A 21,182-nucleotide genomic window follows, 5' to 3' on the forward strand; every position below is an offset into this window, starting at 1 on the left:
GTGACTTGACCGAAGTCACACAGCTGATAAGTGGCAGGGCCAGGATTAGAACCCACGACCTCTGACTCCCAAGCCCGGGCTCTTTCCGCTAAGCCACACTAATTGTGAGTCCCTGGAGGGAGCAGGGACTGTGTTGAATTGCTACCCATGTGGGAATGCTTTGCACGCAATAAGCATTTAATACTATTACTGCTACTGAACAGGGTCCAAGCTTACTTACCAACTGTGTATTCTTTCCTGCCACTTAGTACAGTGCTATGTACACAGTAAACACTCAATAAACAGTAATACTACTACCTCCACCACTACTGCTAGCAGTGTGACTAAGTAGAAAGTGCCCGGGTTTGGGAGTCAGAGGTCATGGGTTTGAATCCAGGCTCCACCGCTTGCCAGCTGAGTGACTTTGAGCAAATCACTTAACTTCTCTGTGCCTCAGTTACCTCATCTGTAAAATGGGGATTAAAAACTGTGAGCCCCACATGGGGCAACCTGATCACCTTGTATCACCCCAGCGCTTAGAACAGTGCTTCGCACATAGTAAGCGCTTAATAAATACCACCATTGTTATTATTATTATTATTACTGCTATTAACAGCAGAAGATCTGGGGGCAGAGTCAGCCAGGATGAATTCAAGGGAAAACAGACTGATAGCTGAAAAGAGATTTAGCTCCTCTCGGCTGAGTCTTTCCTCAGTCCTCCTGTTTCTTCTCACCCCAATCTCCCTAAAGAGGCTTCTCTTGGCCTTCCACAGCCAATTGTCATCAATGGACAGGGTCCTTGGGCTGAGCAGCTCTTTTCAAATCAGACCAGGCTCCCAACTTTTGAGACTCCATGAATTCCTTAGGATGTTTTCCCTTTACCGCCTATCAATCTTCCATGTTTAATGTGATCCCCACAGTGATTAATGATATACTATGCATGAAGGCTCCATGTTTGAGAATAAGCCTGATTCCTGCCCTCAAAAAGCTTACAATCCCATAGACCAACATAGAGTTGATATCATTCATTCATTCAATCGTATTTTTTGAATGCTTTCTGTGTGCAGAGCACTGTACTAAGTTCTTGGAAAGTACAATTCAGCAATAAAGAGAGACAGTCCCTGCCCACACTGGGCTTACAGTCTAGAGGCGGGGAGACAGCAAAACAAGTAAACAGGCATCAATATAAATAAATAGAATTATAGATATATACACATCAAAACAAGTAAATAGGCATCAATATAAATAAATAGAATTAAAGATATATACCTATATACATAAGTGCTGTGGGGAGGGGATGGGGCGGAGAGCAAAGGGAGCAAATAGAGGTGACGCAGAAGGGAGGGGGAGCTGAGGACAAGGGTGGGCTTAGTCTGGGAAGGTCTTCTGGAGGAGGTGAATCTTCAGTAGGGCTTGGAAGGGGGGAAGAGTGATTGTTTGGAGGATTTGAGGAGGGAGGGCATTCCAGGCGAGAGGTAGGATGTGGGGCAGTGGTTGATGGTGGAACAGGCAAGATGGAGGCACAGTGAGAAGGTTAGCACCAGAAGAGTTGAGTGTTTGGGCTGGGATGTAGGAGAGAAGGGAGGTGAGGTAGGAGGGGGCAAGGTGATGGAGAGCTTTGAAGCCAATAGTGAGGAGTTTTTGTTTGATACAGAGGTTGATAAGCAACCACTAGAGATTTTTGAGAAGCGGGGTGATATACCCAGAATAGCACTTTAGAAAGATGATCCGGGCAGCAGAGTGAAGTCTGGACTGAAGTGGAGGAGGCAGGAGGTTGGGAGATCAGAAAGGAGGCTGATGCAGTAATCCAATCGGAATAGGATGAGTGATTGCACTAACGTGGTAGCAATTTGGATGGAGAGGAAAGGGTGAATCTTGGCAACGTTGTGAAGGTGAGACTGGCGGGATTTGGTGACGGATTGGATATGGGGGTGAATGAGAGAACAGAATCAAAAACTACACCAAGGTTGCAGGCTTGTGAGATGGGAAGGATGGTTGTACCATTCACAGTGATGAGAAAGTTCTGGAGAGGGCAGGGTTTGGGAGGGAAGATAAGGAGCTCTGTCTTGGATATGTTGAGTTTAAAATGGTGGGAGGACTTGCAAGTAGAGATGTCCTGAAGGCAGAAGGAGATGTGAGCTTGGAGGGAGGAAGAGAGAATTGGGGGTCAGGGAGAGATATAGATTTGGGTGTCATCTGCATAGAGATGATAGTTGAAGCCATAGGAGCGAATGAGTTCTCCAAGGAAGTGAGTGCAGATGGAGAACAGAACGGGACCAAGAACTGAACCTTGAGGGACCCCTACAGTTACGGGTTGGGAGGCGGAGGAGAAACCCATGAAGGAGACTGAGAATGAACAGCTAGAGAGATGAAGAGAACCATTTATACTTGCTTCTTTGGTGAACTCATTCACTCCCACAGCTTCAACTATCATCTCTATGCAGATGATACCCAAATCTACATCTCCTCTCTTCTCTCTCCCTCCCTCCAGGCTCATATCTCCTCCTGCCTTCAGGACATCTCCATCTGGATGTCCGCCTGCCACCTAAAACTCAACATGTCCAAGACTGAGCTCCTTATTTTCCCTCCCAAACCCTGTCCTCTCCTTGACTTTACCATCATTGTGGACGGCACTACCATCCTTCCGGTCTCACAAGCCCGCAACCTTGGTGTCATCCTTGACTCTGCTCTCACTATGACCCCAAACATCCAGTCGTCACCAAAACCTGCCGGTTTCACCTTCACAACATCACCAAGATCCACCCTTTCTTCTCCATCCAAACTGCTATCTTGCTGGTACAATCTCTCATAATATCCTGACTGGATTATTGCATCAACGTCCTCTCACATCTCCCATCCTCTTGTCTCTCCCCACTTCAGTCTCTACTTCACTTTGCTGCCCGGATTATCTTTCTAAAAAAATGCTCTGGGCATGTCACTCCCCTCCTCAAAAACCTCCAGTGGTTGCCTGTCATCCTTGGCATGAAACAAAAACTCCTCACTCTTGGTTTCAAAACTCTCCATCACCTTGTGTCAAACACTGTACTAAGATCTGGGGCAGATACAAGATTAACTGATCAAACTCAGTCCTTGTCTCACCTGGGGGTCACAGTCTAAATAGGAGGAAGAACAAATACTCAATACCCATTTTACAATAGAAGAGATTGAAGCACAGAGGAAGTGAAGTGACTTGCCTAAGATAACACAGCAGGTAAGAGGAGAGCTAGGATTAGAACTCAGATCTCCTGATTTTTCAGGCCCATGATCTTTCAACTAGGACACCCTATTTCATTGAATTCATAATATTCTGACTGGACTATTGTGTCAGCCTTCTCTCTGCTCTCCCTACCTCCTCTCTCTCCCCACTCCAGTCTATTCTTCATTCCGCTGCCCGGATCATCTTCCTACAGAAACGTTCTGGGCTGATCACTCCCCTCCTCAAAAAACTCCGGTGGTTACCTATCAACCTTTGCACGAAACAAAAACTCCTCACTCTTGGCTTCAAAGCTGTCCATCACCTTGCCCCCTCCTACCTCACCTCCCTTTTCTCTTTCTACTGCCCACCCCGTCCACTCCTTTCCTCTGCCACTCACCTCTTCATCGTCCCCTGTTCACACCTATCCCGCCTTCAACCCCTGGCCCATGTCCTACCACTGTCTTGGAATGCCCTCCCTCCTCACATCCGCCAAACTAACTCTCTTCCCCTCTTCAAAGCCCTACTGAGAGCTCACCTCCTCCAGGAGCCCTTCCCAGACTGAACCCTCCCTTTCCCTCTGCCCCTCCTCCCCTCCCCATTCCCCCTACTCCCTCCCTCTGCTCTACCCCTTTTCCATCCCCACAGCATTTGAATATATTTATTACTCTATTTATTTTATTAATAATGTGCATTTATCTATGGTTCTATTTATTTTGATAGTAGTCATGCCTTTCTATTTGTTTTGTTTTGTTGTCTGTCTCCCCCTACTAGACTGTGAGCCCGTTAGTGGGTAGGGATTGTCTCTATCTGTTGCCAAATTGTACTTTCCAAGCGCTTAGTACACTGCTCTGCACACAGTAAGCACTCAATAAATACGATCAAATGAATGAAAAGTGCTTAACAAATACCATGAAAAAAGGTAGAAGACAAAACAGTGACAAGTTCCCTGCCCAAACTGCCCCACTGGAGCTTATGCTATAATGGGGGATTGGAAAGAGCATGGGACTGGGAGTCAGGAGATCTGGGCTCAAATCCCAACTCTCCTATTAGCTTGCCATCTGACGATGGCCAAGTCACAATCTCTCTGTGCCTCAGTGGCCTCATCTATAAAATGGGAATAACATATCCCTTCCTAATCCTTGGATTGAGCCTCACGTGTGACAGAGACTGCATCAGATTTGATTATCTTGTAGTTACCCCAGCGCTTGACACAGTGCTTGACACATAGTTAAGAGAAGCAGCGTGGCCTAGTGGATAGAGCCCAGGCCTGGGAGTCAGAAGGACCTGAGTTCTAATCCCGGCTCTACCACTTGTCTGCTGTGTGACCTTGGTCACTTCACTCCCCTCTGCCTCAGTTACCTCATCTGTCCTGTGGGAATTAAGACTGGGAGCCCCACGTGGGACAACCTAATTACCATGTATCCCCTCAGGGTTTAGAACAGTGGTTGGCACATAGTAAGCACTTAACAAATGTCATCATTATTCTTTTAGACTGTGAGCCCCTGGTTGGGCAGCGGTTGTCTCTATCTGTTGCCGAATTGTACACTCCAAGGGCTTAGTACAGTGCTTTGCACGCGGTTAAGCGCTCAATAAATACGATTGAACGATTGAATGAACGCAGACTGGGGGCGGAGTCAGATGACAGGGAGGGAGGGACTGTCCCGGGGGCCGAGTCAGCTGCCTGGGAGAGAAGTCAGGGTGGAGGGGAGTGTCCCGGGGGCCGAATCAGCTGCCTGGGAGAGGAGTCGGGTAGAGGGGAGGGTCCTGGGGGCCGAATCAGCTGCCTGGGAGAGGAGTCAGGGGTGGAGGGGAGGGTCCTGGAGCCGAATCAGCTGCTTGGGAGAGGAGTCAGGGGTGGAGGAGAGGGTCCTGGGGGCCGAATCAGCTGCTTGGGGGAGGAGTCGGGGTGGAGGGGAGGGTCCCGGAGGTCGAATCAGCTGCTTGGGGGAGCAGTCGGGGTGGAGGGGAGGGTCCTGGAGGCCGAATCAGCTGCTTGGGGCAGCAGTCGGGGTGGAGGGGAGGGTCCTGGAGGCCGAATCAGCCGCCTGGGAGAGGAGTCAGGGGTGGAGGGGAGGGCCCTGGGGGCGGAGTCAGCGTTCTTCGGATGACATCGATGATGGAGCTGGTGCCGGGAGGCTGCTGGGGACTGCTGCCCATCCTGCTGTCCTTCCTCCTGCTCGTTTTCGGCCTCTACTGTGCCTACGTCCACCTCATCCACCTGCGCTATGACTACATCCCCGCGCCGCCCCGGCCTAGGTGAGAGGTGGCCCTGCCCAGCTCCAACCACCTCCCTGCGGGGCCGGGGCCGGGGCCGGGGCCGGGAATAAAGCGGGAATCCGGGCCTGGGGAAGGAGCGGTGGACCCTGAAAATACGCTTCGGCCCATCCAGCCCCTTGACCATCCTTCGGCCCCCCCGTCCGGCCTCACCGGTCCGGTCCGGTCTGGACTCAGGGCTCCGGCCAAGCCCCACGGGTACCACTGCCGACTACGCCACTTATCTGCTGGGTGACTTTGGGCAAGTCACTTAACTTCTCTGTGCCTCTCTGTGCTACTGCGTGGCGCAGTGGATGGAGTACGGGCCTGGGAGGCAGAAGGTTATGGGTTGATGGTGGTATTTGTTAAGCGCTTACTATGTGCAAAGCACTGTTCTAAGCGCTGGGGGATACAAGGTGATCAGGTTGTCCCACTTGGGGCTCAGAGTTTTAATCCCCGTTTTACAGATGAGGTAACTGAGGCACAGAGAAGTGACTTGCCCAAAGTCACACAGCTGGCAAGTGCCGGAATTAGAACTCATGACCTTCTGACTCCCTAGCCCGGGCCCTTTCCACTGAGCCACGCTGCTTCTCTTATGGGTTCTAATCCCAGCTCTGCCACTAATAATGGTGTTTGTTAAGTGCTTACTATGTGACAAACTCTGTTCTAAGCTCTGGGGGAGATACAGTCGACTAGTATCTTTTTAGACTGTGAGCCCGTTGTTGGGCAGCGACTGTCTCTATCTGTGGCCGAATTGTACATTCCAAGCGCTTAGTACAGTGCTCTGCACATAGTAAGCGCTCAAATACGATTGAATGAAATACGATTGAATGAATACAGGTTAATCAGGTTGTCCCAAGTGGGGCTCACAGTCTTAACTGCCATTTTACAGATGCGGTAACTGAAGCCCAGGGACGTTTAAGTGACTTGCCCAAAGTCACACAGCAGACAAGTGGAGAAGTCAGGAATAGAACCCACGACTCCCAAACCCGTACTCTAGCCACTAAGCTTCCCTGTGAGATCTTGTCTGCTGTGTGACCTTGGGCAAGTCACTAGGCTTCTCTGTGCCTCAGTTCCCTCATCTGTAAAGTGGGGATTAATAATGTTGGTATTTGTTGGTATTTGTTAAGCGCTTACTATGTGCCGAGCACTGTTCTAAGCGCTGGGGTAGACATAGGGGAATCAGGTTGTCCCACGTGGGGCTCACAGTCTTATTCCCCATTTTACAGATGAGGGAACTGAGGCACAGAGAAGTTAAGTGACTTGCCCACAGTCACACAGCCGACAAGTGGCAGAGCTGGGACTCGAACTCATGAGCCCTGACTCCAAAGCCCGTGCTCTTTCCACTGAGCCACGCTGCTTCTCAGATCAAGACTGTGACCCCCCCCCCCCCCCCCCACATGGGAGAGGGACTGTGTCAAACACGATTTGCTTGTATCCATCCTAACGCTTACAACAGTGCCTGGCACATAGTGAGCAATTAACCAATGCCATGGTTATTATTATTATTATTATCACACACACACACACACACACACACACCTCACTCCGACTCCCTAATCTTAAGCAGCTTGGCTCAGTAGAAAGAGCCTGGGCTTGGGAGTCAGAGGTCGTGGGTTCTAATCCCGACTCTGATGCTTGCCAGCTGTGTGACTTTGGGCAAGTTACTTAACTTCTCTGTGCCTCAGTTACCTCATCTATAAAATGGGGATTAAAACTGTGAGCCCCGCGTGGGACAACCTGATCACCTTGTATCCCCCAATGCTTAGAACAGTGCTTTGCACATAGTAAGCGCTTAACAAATACCACCATTTATTTATTTATTTCTCTCGGTCCGGAGATCGGATAATAAGAGGGGCAAGGTGACCCCGAGCTGAAATTGCCAGCAAAACTTGGTTCTTGCTCCTCCCCTAGCTCCCACTCCCCAAGTCCCGCCTCTGGCAGGACGCCTTCATTGGACCCCGGAGCTGCCAATCCACTCCACCACCCTATCGCCTTCTTTCCCTTTCCCTCCCTCCCTCCGTCCCTTCTCTCCGCCCTCCCTGATGGCTGATCTGGGCTGCGCAGTCCCTTCTTCATTTACGCGGAAATCTTAAGCTTTTGTCTTTATGGCATCTGATAATATAATAATAATAATAATAAATGGTATTTATTAATTGCTCACTGTTTGCCAAACACTGTTCCAAGCGCTGGGGTAGGTACAAGGTAATCAGGTTGTCTCAAATGGGCCTCACAGTCTTAATCCCCATTTTAATCCCCCTTAACTGAGGCACAGAGAAGTTAGGTGGCTTGCCCAAAATCACACAGCAGGCAAGTGGCATAGTCGGCATTAGAACCCGCATCCTCTGACTCCCAAGGCTGTGCTCTCTGTGCAGCCTTTAGCACTGAGCACTGAGAGGTAGATAGGCAGTCCATTTCCCACATGGGGCTCAGTCTTAATCCTGCTTTTACAGAGGAGGTAACCGAGGCCCAGAAAAGTGAAGTGACTTGCCCAAGATCACACAGCAGACAAATGGTGTCAGAATTAGAACCCAGGTCCTTCTGACTCCCAGATCTGTGCTCTAGTGAGGCCATGCTACTTGACATTCCTTTCTCCACTCTCACACCCCAGTTCCGGCTCTGCTGTTCCCTTAAAATAAACCAAACAGTTCAAGGGAACAGGACCCATCCCAGAATCCTCCTCTCCATGAGATCTCTTAATAATGTTGGTATTTGTTAAGCGCTTACCATGTGCAGAGCACTATTCTAAGCGCTGGGGGAGATACAAGGAAATCACGTTGTCCCATGTGAGGCTCACAGTCTTCAGCCCCATTTTACAGATGAGATCACCGAGGCACAGAGAAGTAAAGTGACTTGTCCACAGTCACACAGCTGCCAAGTGGCAGAGCCAGGATTCAAACCCATGACTTCTGACTCCCAAGCCCAGGCTCTTTCCACTGAGCCATGCTGCTTCTCTATGTTGATATTTGTTAAGCACTTACTATGTGCAGAGCACTGTTCTTAGCACTGGGTAGATACAGGGTCATCAGGTGGTTCCACGTGAGGCTCACAGTCTTAATTCCCATTTTACAGATGAAGTAACTGAGGCACAGAGAAGTTGTGACTTGCCCACAGTCACACAGCTGACAAGTGGCAGAGTCAGGATTCAAACCCATGACCTCTGACTCCCAAGCCCGGGCTCTTTCCACTGAGCCACGCTGCTTCACTGAAAAGCAGAGTCAAGGGCAGTATTGATCCTGTTCAGAACAGTGACTAGTTCCCTCTGAGGCCAGAGGGCATCTAGATTAGGGATATCATGCTCACATAGAAAACATTCAAAAGGAATTGATGTTTGCAATCTTGTAGGAAAGCTTTCATGGAAAACAAGAAGGGGGCGAGGGAGGGGGAGGAAGCAAGCAAATGTGTTCTTATCATTTAGTGTAACCGTTATAAATTTACAAAAATTTGTTGCACTCTAGCTCTAGCTGTTTCAAAATGGGGGAGGCTGTCAATTAGTTCAAATTGTGTATGATTTCTTCTCTGCTGTTGGTTGATTGGTCCATCCCTAATCATGCAGATAATAATAATAATAATATGGTATTTGTTAAGTGCTTACTATGTGCCAGGCACTGTACTATGCACTGAATGGGAGGCCAGGCAGCCCAGTGCCCCACTGTTCCCCCAGGTTTTCTGGTGTCCCCATCAAAAACAGCATCCTGGGCAGCAGGATGGACCCAGCTGACCCAGAATGGAGGCGCTCATGATACTTTGTGTTTTACATGATGAAAACAAAAGTTAGCTCAAAACAGTGCCACTGTTGCACTCAGAAGTCATCTTCTGATTACCCACTGAACTCCCTGCACAACAGAGCTATTGCCTCGAGTTGTGCAGTAACAGTAGAAGGAATTTAAAACTCCAAGTTGGCCTTAATGTTCCCACAAGAATGTGCTTGTGCATAAACTCTTCTTACAAGCATCTGGGAAGGGGTCATTAATCACAGCAAGTAGCCCAATAGGCAAATGATTCCCCAGCTCACTTTCCCTCCAGGATACCCAGCTAATAAAATCAGTGAAATTAACACTAACCAGAAGATGATAAACTCTTCACTCCATTTTGTCTAAATCAGATGGATTAGGGGTGACTGTGAGCATTACATGCCCCCAGATGGTTTATTAGCAGAGATGTGCAACTGTTTTACGTAACTAGACTCAATGAAGATACAGGCAACTTGAGTCTTCTTTTATCCTTCTTTTACCCTTGCTTCCCTCCTACTACAAAGCCCACACGCTTTGCTCCTCTAATGCCAACCCTCTCACTGTACCTTGATCTCTGCCAATGTCTCACCCACATCCTGCCTGTGGCCTGGAATGCCCTCCCTTCTCAAATCGGGCAGGCTATTACTCTTCCCCCCCCCACCCCATATTCAAAGCACATCTCCTCCAAGAGTCCTTCCTTGACTAAGCACCCCCTTTCCTCTTCTCCGACTTCCTTCTACATCGTCCTGACTTGCTCCCTTTATTCATCCCTCCTCCCAGCCCCACAGCACTTATGTACATATCTGTAATTTATTTATATTGATGTCTGACTCCCCCTCTCGACTGTAACCTCATTATGGGCAAGGAATATGTCTGTTTATTAGTACACAAGCACTTAATACAGTGCTATATACACAGTAAGCACTCAATAAATTCAAATGACTGACTGACCATTCGGGTCTTGTTAATGTTGGCCTACCATGTAGGCCTAACCCAGAATTCCTCCTTTCAGTTTCTTATTAGGCCACCTGCCTATCTTCTGGAAAGCCAGTAGCAAGAAGGAGCTGGTCCATGATATCTTCCTGGAATGGTGAGCCCCTGTTAATAGTGTTGATTAGTGTTGAAGGCTGCTGTTACCCTCCTTACGTCCTTCGGTCCTGTCAATGCTCGTCTCGAGTCTGTAAACTTGTCTCTAGACTGTCAGCTCATTGTGGGCAGGGAATGTGTCTACCCACTCTGTTATATTGTACTCTCCCAAGCACTTCATACAGTGCTCTACACACAGTAAGCACTCAATAAATATGATTGCTTGATCAATAAATGGTATTTCTTCAACACTTGTGCAGAGCACTCTACTGATCACTTGGAAGAGTACAGTACAGCTGAAGACATGATCCCTGCCATTGAGGAACTTATTGAAATGGTGAAGGATCCTGTGTTGGAGAAGGAGACTGGTGTTGAAAAGAACCATTATTCTAGGCCTTGAGAGCAAAGCATGGATTGGTGTATTTTTGACTTGTGGCCTGCTCATACTGAGAGAGGGAGAGAAAGACAGAGAGAGAAATTGAGATTTTGTTTTGTCTGGGCCTGGAGAAAGCAGACTACCTGGAGAATGTTAAAGAAGTTGTTTTCTAATTGGCCAGCTAAAAATCCCTGAAACATGGTATAATACACCAAGCAAAGGCTTTATTCATTCATTCATTCAACAGTATTTATTGGAGTGCTTATTATGTGCAGAGCACTGTACTAAGCACTTGAAATGTACAAATCAGTAACAGATAGAGACAATCCCTGCCCTTTGATGGGCTTACAGTCTAATCGGGGGAGACAGACAGACAAGAACAATGGCAATAAATAGAGTCAAGGGGAAGAACATCTCATTAAAACAATAGCAAATAAATAGAATCAGGGTGATGTATATCTCATTAAACAAAATAAATAGGGTGATGAAGATATGTACAGTTGAGCGGACGAGTACAGTGCTGAGGGGATGGGATGGGAGAGGGGGAGGAGCAGAGGGAAAGGGGGGAGAAGAGGGTTTAGCTGCGGAGAGGTGAAGGGGGGGTAGAGGGAGCAGAGGGGAAAAAAAGGGGGAGCTCCGTCTGGGAAGGCCTCTTGGAGAAGGTGAGCTTTGAGTAGGGTTTTGAAGAGGGGAAGAGAATTAGTTTGGCGGAGGTAAGGAGGGAAGGCATTCCAGGACCGCAGGAGGACATGGCCCAGGGGTCGACGGCGGGATAGGCGAGACCGAGGGGTGGTGAGGAGGTGGGCGGCAGAGGAGCGGAGCGTGCGGGGTGGGCAGTAGAAAGAAAGAAGGGAGGAGAGGTAGGAAGGGGCAAGGTGATGGAGAGCCTTGAAGCCTAGAGTGAGAAGTTTTTGTTTTGTGCAGAGGTCGATAGGCAACCACTGGAGGTTTTTAAGAAGGGGAGTGACATGCCCAGAGCGTTTCTGCAGGAAGATGAGCCAGGCAGCAGACTGAAGAATAGACTGGAGCAGGGAGAGAGAGGAGGAAGGGAGATCAGAGAGAAGGCTGACACAGTAGTCTAGCCAGGACATTACGAGAGCCTGTAGCAGTAAGGTAGCCGTTTGGGTGGAGAGGAAAGGTTGGATCTTGGCAATATTATAAAGGTGAGACCGGCAGGTCTTGGTAACGGATCGGATGTGTAGGGTGAACGAGAGAGCCGATTCAAAGATGACACCGAGGTTGCGGGCCTGAGAGACGGGAAGGATGGTCGTACCATCCACAGTGATAGGGAAGTCAGGGAGAGGACCGGGCTTGGGAGGGAAGATGAGGAGCTCAGTCTTGCTCATGTTGAGTTTTAGGTGGCGGGCAGACATCCAGGTGGAGACATTCTGGAGGCAGGAGGAGATGCGAGCTTGAAGGGAGGGGAAGAGGACAGGGGCAGAGATGTAGATCTGCGTGTCATCTGCATAGAGATGGTAGTTGAAGCCATGAGAGTGGATGAGTTCACCAAGGGAGTGAGTGTAAATGGAGAACAGAAGAGGGCCAAGAACTGACCCTTGAGGAACTCCAACAGTTAGAGGATGGGAGGGGGAGGAGGAGCCTGCGAAGGAGACCGAGAATGACCGGCCAGAGAGATAAAAGGAGAACCAGGAGAGGACGGAGTCCGTGAAGCCAAGGTGAGATAAGGTGTGGAGGAGAAGGGGATGGTCGACAGTGTCAAAGGCAGCTGAGAGGTCAAGGAGGTTCAGAATGGAGTAGGAGCCATTGGATTTGGCAAGAAGGAGGTCACGGGTGACCTTAGAGAGCAGTCTCAGTAGAGTGGAGGGGACGGAAGCCAGGTTGGAGGGGCTCCAGGAGAGAATGGGAGTTAAGGAATTCTAAGCAGCGAGTGTAGATGACTCGTTCTAGGGTCTTGGAAAGGAAGGGTATTAGGGAGATAGGGTCATAACTGGAAGGGGAGGTGGGGTGGAGAGAGGGTTTTTTTAGGATGGGGGAGACATGGGCATGTTTGAAGGCAGAGGGGAATAAGCCATTGGAGAGTGAGTGGTTAAAGATAGAAGTTAAGGAGGGGAGGAGGGCAGGGGTGATGGTTTTTATAAGGTGAGCGGGAATGGGGACCGAGGCATAGGTGGAGGAAGTGGCACTTGCAAGGAGGGAGGAGATCTCCTCTGAGGATACTGCAGGGAAGGATGGGAAAGTAGGGGAGAGTGTTGGGGCAGGGAGGCAAGAAGGGGGGGGTGACTTTGGGGAGCTTAGACCTGATTGTGTTAATTTTTGTGATGAAGTAAGTGGCCAGATCATTGGGGGTGAGGGATGGGAAGGGGGAGGAACAGGGGGCCTAAGGAGAGAGTTAAAGGTCCGGAACAATTGGTGGGGGTGACGGGCATGGGTGTCGATGAGGGAGGAGAAGAAGCTTTGCCTGGCGGAGGAGAGGGCAGAGTTAAGGCAGGAAAGGATAAAATTAAAATGTATGAGGTCGACTTGGTGCTTGGACTTTCGCCAGCAGCGCTTGACAGCTCGAGGATAGGAGCGTAGGAGGTGGACAGAGGCGGTAACTCAGGGCTGTGGGTTAGTGGAGCGAGAGCGGCGGAGGGAAAGGGGGGCGAGAGAGTTGAGATGAGTAGAGAGGGTGGAGTTGAGAGCGGTGACCTGATCATAGAGAGTGGGAAGAGAGGACCGGGGGCAAGGTGGGGAGAGATGCTTTTGGAAAGATGGATGGGATCAAGAGAGTCTGCTCTGTTAGGGAGTAGCAAAGATTTGCAGGGGGAGGGAGTGTGAGAGATGAGGCAGGTCCCTTAGATAAACTGGCCAACTCAGACAGAGTCTGTGGGGAGAGAACTTGGGGCCAAGGAGTGCTGAGCCGATATCAGCTTCTTGGTGGCCAGGTCTTGGAGAGGTTGAAATAATAATCATAATTGTGGTAGTTGTTAAGCACTTCCTCTGTTCTAAATACTGTAATCTGCGCTGGGGCAGGTGCAGTTCAATCCAGTCAGTCATCATCCCTGTCCCTCATGTGGCCCACAGTTTAAAAGGGAGGGAGGACAGGTACAGAATCCCCATTTTTCGGATGAGGGAAGTAAGGCATAGAGAAGTGATTTGCCCAAAGTCATATGTAGGCAAATGCTGGAGCTGTGATGAGAACTCATCTCCTCTGATTCTGAAGCCTGGACTCTTTTCATTAGGCCATGCTGCTTCTCATAAAGATGGAGAAGCTTGGATGGCAGAGTTCTTACTGCCCTTTTACTCTTTTTAATAAATAGTCTTTGTTTATTTTGTAGGATGCCCTTCTCTTTGGAGTTTACCTCTTCTTCTGCTTCATTTCCTCCCCAGGGCAAAAGAGTATGGGCCAGTCGTGCGTTTAAATGCTTTCCACCGAATCTCAATTTTTCTCACGAGCCCTGAAGCTGTAAAGGTATGGTGAAGGGAACATCTCTTTTTTTAAATGATATTTAAGTGCCTACTATGTGTTGGGCATTGTAATAAATGTTGGGGTTGATACAAGCTAATGAGGTTGGACACAGTCCTTGTCCCACACGGGGTTCACGATTTTCATTCCCATTTTACAGATGAGGTAACTGAGGTACAGAGAAGTGAAGGGATTTGCCCAAGGTCACAGAGCTCACAAGTGGCAGAGCCAGGATTAGTAACCAGGTCCTTCTGACTTCCAGTCCAGTGCTTTATCCACTAGACCACAGTCCTCTTTAAGACATCCCTCTTTCAGGCAGGTGAACTGTCTGGATTTCACCACTCCTGTAACCTTTTAAAACACTGTCACCTTGCCCCCTCCTACCTCACCTCACTACTCTCTTACTACAATCCAGCCTGCACACTTTGCTCCTCTAGCGCTAATTCATTCATTCATTCATTCAATAGTATTTATTGAGCGCTTACTATGTGCAGAGCACTGTACTAAGCGCTTGGGATGAACAAGTCGGCAACAGATAGAGACAGTCCCTGCCGTTTGACGGGCTTACAGTCTAATCGGGGGAGACGGACAGACAAGAACAATGGCAATAAACAGCGTCAAGGGGAAGAACATCTCGTAAAAACAATGGCAACTAAATAGAATCAAGGCGATGTACAATTCATTAACAAAATAAATAGGGTAACGAAAATATATACAGTTGAGCGGACGAGTACAGTGCTGTGGGGATGGGAAGGGAGAGGTGGAGGAGCAGAGGGAAAAGGGGAAAATGAGGCTTTAGCTGCGGAGAGGTAAAGGGGGGATGGCAGAGGGAGTAGAGGGGGAAGAGGAGCTCAGTCTGGGAACGCCTCTTGGAGGAGGTGATTTTTAAGTAGGGTATTGAAGAGGGAAAGAGAATCAGTTTGGCGGAGGTGAGGAGGGAGGGCGTTCCAGGACCGCGGGAGGACGTGACCCAGGGGTCGACGGCGGGATAGGCGAGACCGAGGGACGGTGAGGAGGCTAATCTATTCACCATACCTCGATCTCATCTGTCTCTTCACTGGCCTCTTCCCCACGTCCTGCCTCTGGTCTGGAACACCCTCCCTCTTCATATCCATCAGACAATTACCCTCCCCATCTTCAAAGCCTTATTGAAGGCACCTCTCCAAGAGGCCTGCCCTGACTAAGCCCTCTTTTTCTTTTCTTCCACTCCCTTCTGCGTCATCCTAACTTGCTCTTTTTATTTATCCCCCCTCCCAACCCCACAGCCTCTCAGGGTCACACCTGGAGAGTTTCCAGTACTCTACCAGTCTCGACTACGGGAGGGAGTCAAGCAGAGGCATAGCCGTTCCATTCCTAGCTTGGGCAGTGGCTAGTGAGTGGAAGGCAATCTGCTACAAGTCAAAACTCATCTGTCCTGGGTAGCAGTGGCATGAGAGAGAGGCTAGGGTGGAGCCTCAGCTTTACTTAGTGCAGTGCTCTGCACACAGTAAGCTCTCAATAAATACTATTGATTGGTGCAGTTTTTCAGGTGCACCTAGAGATACCAGAGCGGCTGTGGAAACCTTGGAAGGCATTCATCCTGCAAACGATGCTGCCAGTTAATGAGGTTTCAGGTTTGCAAGGAAAAGCTTGCACTGTTGTGGTGAATTGCAATTCCAGGGACAGAACAGTTCCTGGTCCCCACTCACCCAAGATCCTCAAGGGAGCTAAAGAGCTTGTCGGGGATTTAGCTCACACAAGCTCGGTTGCCGTGGGAGTTGCTGAGCCCCTCCAGGGTTTCTGAGCCCAGACAGCTTATCTGACAGCATGCTCTCTCCCAGGAGCTTTAAGATAAAGCCAAACTGCACTGAAACTGCCGGATGATCTGGGATCCCCTTCTCTGAATGGGACTGCTAGTTAGTGTATTCAGAATAATAATAATAGTAATAGCGGTGTTTGTTAAGCACTTATTATGTGCCAGGCACTATTCTAAGCATTGGGGAAGATACAAGGTGATAAAGTTGGACCCAGGCCCTGTCCCACATTGGGTTCACAGTCTTAATTCCCACAGGATAGATGAGGTAACTGAGTTGACTTGCCCAAGGTCACATAGACAAATGGCAGAGCCGGGATTAGAACTCAGGTCCTTCTGACTCCCAGGCCTGGGCTTTATCCCCACTAGGCCACAGTGCATCTCCTAACTATGTGCCAAGCACGGTGTCAAGCACTGGGGTGAATACAAGATAATCAAATCTGATGCAGTCTCTGTCACACGTGAGGCTCAATCCAAGGATTAGGAAGGGATATGTTATCCCCATTTTATAGATGAGGCCACTGAGGCACAGAGAGATTGTGACTTGGCCATCGTCAGATGGCAAGCTAATAGGAGAGTTGGGATTTGAGCCCAGATCTCCTGACTCCCAGTCCCATGCTCTTTCCGATCCCCCATTAGAGCATAAACTCCAGTGGGGCAGTTTGGGCAGGGAACTTGTCACTGTTTTGTCTTCTACCTTTTTTTATGGTATTTGTTAAGCACTGTTCATTCATTTGATCATATTTACTGAGTGCTTACTGTGTGAAGAGCACTGTACTAAGCGCTTGGAAAGTACAATTTGGCACCAGATAGAGACAATCCCTACCCACCAATGGGCTCACAGTCTAGAAGGGGGAGACAGACAACAAAACAAATAGACAGGCATGACTACCATCAAAATAAGTAGAACCATAGATAAATGGACATTATTAATAAAATAAATAGAGCAATAAATATGTACAAATATATACAAGTGCTGTGGGTACAGAAGGGGGTAGAACAGAGGGAGGGAGTAGGGGGAATGGGGAGGGGAGGAGGAGCAGAGGGAAAGGAAGGTTTCAGTCTGGGAAGGCCTCCTGGAGGAGGTGAGCACTTACTATGGGTCAAGCACTGTTGTAAATTCTGGGGTAGATGCATTTTAATCAGGCTGGATACACTTCCTGTCCCTCTTGGGGCTCACAGTCTAAAAATAGGTGGGAGAACATTCATTCAATAATATTTATTGAGCACTTACTGTGTGCAGAACACTGTACTAAGCACTTGGAAAGTACGATTCAGCAACAAATAGAGACAATCCCTACCCAACAACGGGCTCAAGGTCTAGAAGATATATTGAATCCTCATTTTGCAGTTGAGGAAGGAGGCACAGAGAAATTATGTGATTTGCCCAAGGTCATCCAGCAGACAGGTGGTAAAGCTGGGATTAGAACACAGGTCTTCTGGCTTCCTGGCCCGTGCTCTTTCCACTAGGCCGTGCTACTTCCCAAATGCTTAGTAAAGTGCAGTCCATCCACTAGGTGCTCAATAGATGGTACTGCTCCAATTACCATTATGCCACACTCCTGGTTTGGGGAGGAATGAAGAAGATCAAGGGAGGACTGACATTCCACCTTTTATAATGATTTAGAAAACACGATTTGAGAACTGTCTGGTGGCCTTTCTCAACTGGAGAAGACTGCGTATGAGGCTGTCTAAACCATAAACTGGAGTCCCAGAAGCAAGGACCAAACCTGTTCTTCCCTGTGATTTGTAATTCAATCCATCAGTGGTATTTATTGAGCGCTTACTGTGTGCAGAACACTGTACTAAGCACTTGTAAAAGTACAACAGAATTCAGATGGTAAAAGCAAGTTTTGATATCAAAAGTAGCCCACATATGAAGTTTTCCACTCATTTCAGACTCCAGCAGCTCTCCCTGCAATATTGACATAACTCAGGCCAACAGATATTTGAGAGGGTCTGGTTTAACTGGGTAAACTTCATTAATAGATCCAACCATAGTAACTAGTATGGCTCGAAAAAAGTCAACAGAAATCATTCCTCTGTGAGCTTGGTCTAACAGGAAATCCAGAGCAATTGTTCTTCTCTTCTAGCTGGGTTTGGAGAATTTTGAAGCAAAGAATCAATCACAAAGGCTACGGAATTGGGTATATAACCAACGTGGCCTAGCGGTTTGAGCACGGGCCTGGGAGTCAGAAGAACCTGGGTACTAATCCTGGCTTGGCCATGTATCTCCTGGGTGACTTGGGCAAGACACTTAACTTATCTGTATCTCAGTTACCTCATCTGTAAACTGGAATTAAGAGTGTGAGCTCCAGATGGAACATGAACTGCGTCCACCCTGATTAACCTGTATCTAACCCAGTGCTTAGAAGTGCTTGGTACATAATAAGCACTTAACAAATACCATAGTAATCACAATTATAATTATGATTGTTTTATAATATTATTATAATTGCAATATAATTGTGGTTATATTTGTTCAGTGCTAAGTGTAATAGTGTAAAATGTAATGCTGTAATGTAATAGAAATAATACTGTAATTGTGTTATTATTATTATTATTATACTATTCTAATGTCTCCACTTTCTCAGTGAAAAGTTGATTCATACATTGCTCTGAAAAATCATCTGCTAAGCGATCTTGTAGTCACCCCACCTAGTTTTCACAGCAACCATATTTAAGTCATCATAAAATAAGGCAAGCAATGCTTAGCACAGTCTTGGGCACATAGTAAGACTTAAATACCATGACTAAAGACATAAGGTCAGTAATCCAGTGTTCCCCAAACTGAGTTCTGTGATCAATCAGTCATTGGCCTTTATTGATCAGCCAAGTGCTTGACATCATACCAAGGGCTTGGGAAAGTACAGCAGAAGCAAGACACATGTTCCATGCTGTCAAGGAGCTCACAATACAGAGTTGAACAGACAAAAACTATTTATAAATAATAAACATAGGAGGCTATGAGAGTAGTTCAAATATATCAGGATGAAATGGCAGAATAAAGAAATGAATATGTAAATAAAAATCCAAAACTGCTGAGGCTAGGAAATAAAACAGAAAAGTGTTAGTGGCAGCATTTCTCATGAGATACAGGAAATGGACCCAAAGGAAGCAGTGTTTGTCTTCCCCTGTGCATTTGGCGGCTCAGACATGATCTCTCACATTGTTCGGGACCTTCCCCACTCTATATCATTTCTGATCTCCTGATGTGAAGTGCTATCTGTATTCTGAAGAGGGTGTGAAACTCCACTTACCGTTGCTTACAAAGTATCGATTCCTCCAGATGTGTGGCAGGAGGATTCAACAAGTTCAATTGGTGTTGGATAGATTCATGGGCGAGTGGCTCATAATGGGTTCCTGGAGGAAAAGTGAAGGATGGGGCAGGGGGAAATAGGTAAGGATGTGTTGGATGGTTTGTCTCTAAATGACAAGATGGGAAAGCAATCTGTGGTTCCCGCAAACCTCCTGCTGCTACTGCTGAAGACCGACTATTGGCCCGGATGGCATTGGTCTGAGCCAGTAATAGCAGGACCGTTGGGCTTAGGCTCTTATGGGGGGAAGGTTGGTCATGGGCAAGAAGTACTTGCCTCAGAGCAAAGGTTTGCTCTGGAATTAGACCTTCCTGTTAATCCTTCCCTTTCTCTGCTTCAGTCAACCAAACAGTAGTATTTAATGAGCTCTCTACTGCATGTCGTTTGGGCAGGGAATGTGTCTGTTTATTGTTATGTTGTACTCTCCCAAGCACCTAGTACAGTGCTCTGCACACAGTAAGCACTCAATAAATATGATTGAATGAATGAATGTAGAGACCATCCCAAGCACTTGGGAGATTACAGCAGAAGAAGTGGACATGATCCCTGCCCTTAAGGAACTGATGACCTTTTCCTCTTCCAATCCATAATATACATGAATTGACCTGAATTTCTCTTCCAGGAATTTCTGATGTCCCCACAGTACCAAAAGGATCCCCGTGTTTATGGCCAGCTCCACAGTTTGTTTGGGGAAAGGTAGGTGAGAACAACTAATCAATCAATGGTATTTATTAGGCACTTACTCCACTGTACTAAGGTGCTTGGAGGATTACAGTACAATAGAGTTGGTAGACCCAGTCTCTGACCATGAAGAGTTTACAGTCAGAAAACGTTCAGGACATGTCTCCCCACTCCTCAAAAAACTCCAGTTGTTGCCCATCCACCTCTACAGCAAACAAAAACTCTTCACCATTGGCTTTAAAGCACTCCACCCCCTTGCCTCCTTCTACCTCATCTCATTTCTCACCTTCTACAACCCAGCCCACACACTTTTCTCCTCTAGTACTAACCTTTTCACTGTGCCTCGATCTTGCCCGTCTCACTGCCGACCCCTGCCGCATATCCTGCTTCTGACCTGAAACACCCTCCTCCTTAAATCCCATAAACAATAACTCTCCCCGCCTTCAAAGCCTTATTTAAGGCACATCTCATTCAAGAGGCCTTCCCAGACAAAGCCCCACTTTTCCTCATCTCCCACTCTCTTCTGCATTGCACTGACTTGCTCCCTTTGCTCTTCCCCACCTCCAGCCCCACAGCACTTATGTACATATCTGTAACTTTATAGATCTGTATTGATGTCTGTCTCCCCCACTCTAGCTGTAAGCCCATTGTGGGCAGGGAATCTGCCTGTTCATTGCTGTATTATATTCTCCCAAGCCCTCAGTACAATGTTCTGCACATAGTGAGGAATCAATGAATATGAATAAATGAATGAAAATGGTCTAGATGGGGAGAGAGGCATTAGAATAAGTCACAGATAGAGGAAATGTGAGTGAAAGTGCTGTAGCGATGGGGGTGAGGTGAATATCATGTCCTTAAGGGGGTACAGATCCAAGTGTATAGGTGATGCAGAGGAGAAGGTAAATAGGGTAAGGAAATGAGGGTTTAGTTGGGGAAGACCTCTTGAAGGAGGTGTGATTATTAGTAGGACTTTGAAGTTGGGGAGTGTAGTGATCTGTTGGATATGAAGGGCGAGGGAGTTCTAGAGCAGAGGCAGGACATGGGTGAGGGGTCGGCAGTGAGACAGACAAGGTTGAAGTACCTGAATAGGTTGGTGTGAGAGGAGGTGACAGTATAAAGCTGAAGTGTAGTAGGAGACAAGCAAAGTAAGGGAGGAGGGGGAGAGTTGATTGAGTACCTTAAAGCTGATGGTAAAGAGTTTCTATGTGATGAAGAGATGGATAGGTAACAATTAGAGGTTTGAGGAGTGGAGAGACATGGACTGAACATCTTTTTTAAAAAATGATCCAAGCAGTAGAGTGAAGTATTAGAGAGGGGAAAGACAAGATACAGACAGGTCAGCGAGGAGGCTAATGGAATATA

General features: G+C 47.8%; 1 protein-coding gene and 1 non-coding gene across 2 annotated transcripts in view; both read left to right on the plus strand.

Moving 5' to 3' along the window:
- Window positions 1-5,245: 5,245 nt before the first annotated feature.
- LOC100082015 (cholesterol 24-hydroxylase) overlaps window positions 5,246-21,182 on the plus strand; it is a 36,471-nt gene continuing 20,534 nt past the window's right edge. The window contains exons 1-4 of the mRNA XM_029064047.2: window positions 5,246-5,431; window positions 10,175-10,252; window positions 13,955-14,036; window positions 19,762-19,835. Of these exons, the coding sequence (XP_028919880.1) occupies window positions 5,280-5,431; window positions 10,175-10,252; window positions 13,955-14,036; window positions 19,762-19,835 (386 nt within the window). The 5' untranslated portion in view covers window positions 5,246-5,279. The remainder of the gene's footprint in view (window positions 5,432-10,174; window positions 10,253-13,954; window positions 14,037-19,761; window positions 19,836-21,182) is intronic.
- On the plus strand, window positions 15,294-15,429 carry LOC114817014. The gene has a single exon (XR_003764854.1). It is a non-coding gene; the product is annotated as a small nucleolar RNA SNORA7 (small nucleolar RNA).

Source organism: Ornithorhynchus anatinus, chromosome 1 (assembly GCF_004115215.2).
Source record: "Ornithorhynchus anatinus isolate Pmale09 chromosome 1, mOrnAna1.pri.v4, whole genome shotgun sequence".
NCBI classification, from domain to species: domain Eukaryota; kingdom Metazoa; phylum Chordata; class Mammalia; order Monotremata; family Ornithorhynchidae; genus Ornithorhynchus; species Ornithorhynchus anatinus.